This window comes from Halichoerus grypus, chromosome 10 (assembly GCF_964656455.1).
Source record: "Halichoerus grypus chromosome 10, mHalGry1.hap1.1, whole genome shotgun sequence".
Lineage (NCBI taxonomy): Eukaryota > Metazoa > Chordata > Mammalia > Carnivora > Phocidae > Halichoerus > Halichoerus grypus.
In genome coordinates, this window is record NC_135721.1 from 34,253,697 (window position 1) to 34,259,914 (window position 6,218).

At 53.3% G+C, this 6,218-nt stretch overlaps 1 protein-coding gene across 3 annotated transcripts; it reads left to right on the forward strand.

Annotated features, from left to right (window-relative positions):
* The first annotated feature begins 1,175 nt into the window (after positions 1 to 1,175).
* Positions 1,176 to 5,785, forward strand: ITPRIPL1 (ITPRIP like 1). 3 transcript variants are annotated; one of them, XM_078056250.1, is made up of 3 exons: positions 1,176 to 1,458; positions 1,623 to 1,726; positions 2,470 to 5,785. In XM_078056250.1, exon 3 carries the CDS (start codon positions 2,561 to 2,563, stop codon positions 4,202 to 4,204), a length of 1,644 nt encoding a protein of 547 aa, XP_077912376.1. In that variant the 5' UTR covers positions 1,176 to 1,458; positions 1,623 to 1,726; positions 2,470 to 2,560; the 3' UTR covers positions 4,205 to 5,785. The 3 variants fall into 3 exon arrangements, with proteins under 3 accessions (XP_077912376.1, XP_035921027.1, XP_035921028.1); XM_036065134.2 differs by having other exon boundaries at positions 1,177 to 1,458; positions 2,547 to 5,785; XM_036065135.2 differs by lacking the exon at positions 1,623 to 1,726 and having other exon boundaries at positions 1,177 to 1,458; positions 2,547 to 5,785.
* The last annotated feature ends 433 nt before the right edge of the window (positions 5,786 to 6,218 follow it).

Below are 6,218 nucleotides of genomic sequence, written 5' to 3' on the forward strand. Positions count from 1 at the left end.
GGGGGAGAGGCAGAGGGAGAGGGAGAAGCAGACTCCCCACTGAGCTGGGAGCCCATCACAGGCTGATTCCAGGACCTGGAAATCATGACCTGAGCTGAAGGCAGACGCTTAACCATCTGAGCACACAGGCGCCCCTAAACACATGGCTTTCAACACCATTGTTTGCACACTCTGAAATGTATTTTTTATCCCAACATTGTCATAAGCTAGGAAATAAAGAGAATTTCATTGTCACCGTGTGATTTTGCTAATGCTTAGTGGTAGTAGCCCCAAAGTTTATAAAAAAAACTTTGGAACTTCAGTCATGGCCAGTCAGAAGACAGTCTTTCCCCCTCCACAGTGAAATAAGTCAGCATTTTTGGAAGCACTGTCCACGTTGTTTGGGCCCCCCTCTACATTGCCACTGGATAAGGAGGGCTGAAACTTGTCTTTCAGCAGAAGGACTTTAGCTAGTAAGTATGAAAAGATAGCACTTCCTTTTCTCCTCGGTTAGCTGACACAGGACAGGAGGGCTGGGGGCTCTTTCTGATACTCCGAAGATCCTTTCCGGGAAGCCCCTTCTGTGGGGATATCTTAGTGGATCATAAGGCTTATCCAGGCTCCACACTTCATGAAGTTTTCCTTTATACGCCCATCTCATCAGCAGAGCTACCCTGGAAGTTTAGGATTCTTACTCCGTAGAGCTAGTGAGTGAGAGGTAAGGCCACAAGCCAGGTCTTCGCGTGCCGTCTGGCCTTTCACGACAGCCACTGGATAGGAAGGAGGTGGGGAAAGACACCTGAGTCTGGGCGGGGGCTGGGGGTGAGGCACAACACGGACGCTGACGACACACCTCGGCTCCTGTGCCATTTTGCGCAGGACCCGCCCGGACTGGGAATGACGCCCCCCTGCCCCCGTCAGTTCCTAGTTATGCCATCATCCTCGTCGCTGTGTAAGTACGGTGCATTGCCCCTCGGCGCACCGAGCTGCGTGAAGCCGGCTGCCCGCACTGCTGTTGCCCTTGGCGCCACCCCCGGGAGGCCGAGCAGCTGCGGCATGCGAGCCTCCCTCGGCTGCGAGTCCCGGGCCGCAGCCCCTCCGCTCTGCACACGACCCCGCGGGAGCCTGGGCGGCGCACCGAAGGCGCGCCTACGCGACCCGGGCCACCGGGCCCCAGGGCGGCGCGCTCGGCGGCGGGGCTGGGCTGGGAGGAGCTTGGGCGGGGCGGAGCCTGGACGGCGGGAGCTGGCGCCCTCGGAGCGGCGCGCGGCGCGCTGGGGGTGTCCGGGCCGGGCCGCGCACAGACCCTGGGACCCTCTGACCCTCCGACGAGATGGTGCGTTCCCCGGGAGAGGGGAGCGGGTCCACTCCCCCGGGCGGCCCCGGCGAAGCACCCGGAGGCCCCACCCCGCCGGCGAAAAGGCGGGGGCAGTCAGGCCGCGCTGTCTCTTTAAGACCGTGTTCCAGCTAACACCGACGGTGAGTAACCTGGCCCCAGGTCCGGGGAGAAACCCCCGAGAGGGAAGGCGGATGAGAGTTCAGATCTCTGGGCGTGGAATTTGGGAAAGTTATGAATGGCGGGAGCGGGAGGGGGGCACCCTGCTTTGAGCCACAGCCGCTAGGTACCTTGTAAATTTTAACAGGGCTCCTGGAGCAGGCGGTGAGACTAAGCAAGGCCAAGTTTCAAAGGGAGGAGAGTCCCCTACCTGGCTTCAGCGTCCACACGGCATAGTCCTTCATAATCTCGGTAAGCCCGGTAGTTTGTGGGGTGAATGCGAGAAGCTTCCGGCCTCGTGGTGGGTGGGGAGGCAGAGGATCCGACTACTGAGGCTGTCAAGTGGCTTTGGGCACCTGGTTCTTCGGGAACTTTCCTGGGCTGAGAGGTGGAGGCGTGCCTGCCTATGCTCCTGGCTTCGACGGGGCTTCCAGCCTTAGGACCTCAGAGAGCATAGCGGGAAGCAGCGCAGAGCAGGCTGGTGGCTCTGTGCCTCCCTGGCGCCCACTGGGAGTTGCCCCACTGGCACGAGGGAGGAGAGGCTGAGTGGTCTGATGACCCAGGGTGAGCAGAATGAGGATTGTGAAGTCACAGAGGAAGTGGGATGCCATAGCTGGGGTTTGGGGCTGGCTGCCTGGCAAGAGGAAAGGTGTCGCCCAGGCAGATCAGTGCTTTCTGCCGCTGGAAGGGAGCCTCTGGGATCAGGAGGGCACACCTGGTGCCCACGGGGGACTGATGAGTTGGGTGAGGCCACCCTACCACAAGGGTCCCCCTCCCCCTCCTACACAGGAATGAAAACAGTGCTATGTCCATACTCTGGAAACCTAAATACCACCCACACCATGTGGAAGGAAAGCAGAAGGACTGAGTGGCACATCCTGCTGACCCCCTTTCTCCCAAACCACCTCCTGGGCAGACCCGTGCTCTGTACAATCCCAGCTCTGTGAGCTTCCTGTTTCTCCTGAGTAGTTAACTTCCAGGATTTGGGGTTCCAGGGCTCTGGGAGATATGCACTGGAGAAAAAAATGAATCCTGAAGATCACCACTGACTCCCACCCTCCTACTTCTCCAGATGCAGAGGCCTCCATGGCTGTGATAAGCCTTGTGTTCCTGGCAGTGATGTATGTTGTTCACCACCCCCTGATGGTCAGTGACCGCATGGACCTGGACACACTAGCCAGAAGTCGGCAGCTGGAGAAGCGGATGAGCGAGGAGATGCGCCAGTTGGAGATAGAGTTTGAAGAGAGAAAGCGAGCAGCTGAGCAGAAGCAGAAGGCAGAGAACTTCTGGAGAGGAGGCACATCCAGTGATCAGTTAGTGCTAGGGAAGAAAGACATGGGCTGGCCATTCCAGGCTGGTGGCCAGGAGGGGCCACTGAGCTGGATGCTGGGAAACCTGTGGAATGCTGGCCTCTTTTGCCTTTTTCTCATCTTTGAGCTCCTGCGACAGAACATGCAGCATGAGCCAGCCTTTGATTCCAGCAGCGATGAGGAGGAGGAGGAAGTCCGTGTTGTGCCTGTCACCTCCTACAACTGGCTTACTGACTTCCCCTCGAGGGAGGCCCTGGAATCCTTTTACAAACACTATGTCCAGAATGTCACCCGTGATCTGCCCTGCACCTGCGAGTTCGTGGAGAGCTTCGTGGACGACCTCATTGAGGCCTGTCGGGTGCTCAGCCGCCGGGAGGCTCACCCACAGCTGGAGGACTGCCTGGGCATTGGGGCTGCCTTTGAGAAATGGGGAACCCTCCACGAGACCCAGAAATTTGATATTCTGGTGCCCATTGTTCCCCCGCAGGGCACTATGTTTGTGCTGGAGATGAGGGATCCGGCCCCAGGCCGCCGCTGCGGCTGTGTGCTGGTGGAGTCGGAATGCGTGTGCAAGCGTGAGAAGCTTCTGGGGGACGTGCTATGCCTGGTGCACCACCACAGGGATCACTCGGCTGTCTTGAGCAAGTGTAGCAGCTCCATCAAGGTGGCTGTCTGCACTGGCTCCCACCTGGACGTGTTCAAGACGGTACAGTGGTTTCGGAACATGGTGGGCAATGCCTGGGCCCTTGTGGCCCACAAGTATGACTTTCAGCTCAGCCTCCCACCGTCTACCACCTCCTGCAAGCTCAGGCTGGACTACCGCTCAGGCCGCTTTCTCTCGATCAGCTTGGTCCTGGGGGTGCAACGGGAAGACACCTTGGTCTATCTGGTGAGTCAGGCTCCTGACCAGGAACAGCTCACCAGCGTGGACTGGCCCGAGTCCTTTGCAGCCTGTGAACACTTGTTCCTGAAGCTGGTAGGGCGTTTTGCTCCAGAGAACACCTGTCACCTCAAGTGCCTCCAGATCATCTTAAGTCTCCGGGACCTTCAGAGCTTACCCCAGGGAGCATCCCGTCCCGTCCTCACCTCTTACCACTTCAAAACAGCCCTCATGCACCTGTTGCTGCGGCTGCCCCTAACAGACTGGCAGCACAGCATGCTCTCCCAGCGGCTCCAGGACGTCCTCTGGTTCTTGGGCCGCGGCCTCCAACAGAGGTCCCTCCACCATTTCCTCATTGGTAACACCTTCCTGCCCCTGACCATCCCGATCCCCAAGACATTTCGGAATGCTGAGCCTGTCAATCTCTTCCAACACCTGGTGCTAAACCCTACGGCGCACTCGCAGGCAGTGGAAGAATTCCACCACCTTCTGACCCAAGTGAAAACGCTACCCTGTGCCCCGTTGGCTGGGGCACATTAATGTAAAGGCCATTAAAAAAGGGGAGAAGGTATTTCTAACTCCTCAGGCTGCCAGAGAGTTTATTTTTCAGACACATCAGTGGTATGTGTGACCTTCACCTTGCCAGTGAGGGGGCTGCGATAGATAAGACACTTTAAGGAGCACCTGAAGTGCTCATCAGGATGGGGTCCAACCTGTAGGGCCTAATCTAGGGTGTGCCTTCTGAGGTTTTCTTCTCCTGACTTTTAGCATGACCCAAAGAGACCCCAGGGAAACGGATGTTAGGGGGCGATCTCACAGCTAGAGTTGAGACCAGACAGAGGCTGTGAGGTTTTTGTGTTCTGTAGCAACACTGGAAGTGAAAGAGAACCAGAGAATACCTCTATTCCAGCTTATTCCTTTTTGTGAATGTCGCTCAGCACATTCCTTGTAAACTGGTTTCCTTGTTGAATTGTTAGCTTAATTCACATCCAAGCTGATAGCACCAAGCATTTTATCCTAAATACTGTGAAGGTAACGTCTCGTACTTTAGGATCTAATTTTTCAGACCTTCTCTGTTTGAAGATATATCCAAGATGTTTATGTTCCATTTTCTCAATTTAGCCCTATTTTCGTATAGTCTATGAAATAGAACATAATATAGCTCTTTTTATGCATCTGAAAGAAAACTCCAGTACTACCCAAGCAGTTCATTAGCATTGATTCACAAACAAATATTAAGTCAATGGTGATGTTTCATAATCGAGATAATGTATTTACTAAAATTAATGAAATAGCTAGCGTCTAACGAGCTTCTAGTGCCTGGAAGCAACGTTGTAAAACCCTTAATGAGGACAATCTTTGGGGGGGGTGGTTTCTGAGATGAACAATTACTGTTTCTAAAGGGAGCCACTTGTTTGTCAAATGAAAAAAAGGTTTAGCCACCATGCGTAGCTGTGCTTTTTCTTAGTCTGTTAATGCCTTTGTACTCTCTTTTCAAAGATGACAAAGGGATTTTTTGAACTATGTTTGTGGTTTTGCAAAGTGGGGTCATCACAATCCAGGCCCGTTGCCAGGGTCAGACAGGAAGAGACTGTGGAGCAGTTCAGCTCTAACAGAGTTGTGATTCTCGAGATAGGATTGGTGGATTTTTCCCTTCTTTCAAAATCCTGGGCATCCTGATGCGGAGGCTTAAGAAAAGTGACTATAGTTGTGGGTGTGGTTGTTTTGGAAATAACAATGCTGTTCCTGCCCTGCATGCCAGGAAGATCTGGGGAGGAGAACCTGGCCCCACATTTAACTCAGTCGCAGGGGGGTTTAGATGGTGTTCTTGTGGGCTTTGGTTTTATCCACATCCTCCCCACAGCAAAAGTAAATTACAAGTTTATGTCCCAGGAGTTGATGCCAGTCAATATTTGAGACTCCTACTGCACAGTAATGGTTGTGTTCCCATGTTGTCTGCTGATACCTGCCAGGTACCGCTTTCAAGTTAAGATGCAGTGACGGTTGGTTCCATGCCGTTGGGATTTTGATGTTTTATAAACATCTATATTCTTTTTGTTTAGAAAATAATTTGCTGGTGTTTTAGTTCCAAATCAATAAAGGATGCTATTTTGTGTGTCAGTTGGAATCAATGTAATAACACTCACAGAAGATCAGCATTCTCACGTGCCTGTCCCCAGATGTTCCTGTTACCCTGATAGCTTCATCCAGTACATCCTGGTATTTCTCAATGCACCTTGAACCAGTCTGCCCCGAGGTTTCCCAGTGGCATGGCCAGGAGCCAGGAAAGAATAATTCAGAATGTCAAGGAACATCTAAGTTATTCATTCTCATGGTGCTCAAACCAAAATATCAGCCAATTTAAAAGATCTTAGTGGCTACAAAAAAAACCATGCATAACTGTAGAAGGCATAAATCTGTCAAGTAGAAAGGCAGTATCATGTTCTAGCACTCTGAGGTTTCTAGTCTAGTAAGAGGTAAGAAAACAGGAGTGGGCAGAAGACTACAAAGGGAATAGTCAGCGAAGCTTGGGTGGGGCCGAGGGTGTAAGAAA

Bases quoted from the DNA above. Each gene is read 5' to 3' on its own strand.
- ITPRIPL1 (XM_078056250.1), top strand. From the start codon at position 2,561: ATGGCTGTGATAAGCCTTGTGTTCCTGGCAGTGATGTATGTTGTTCAC.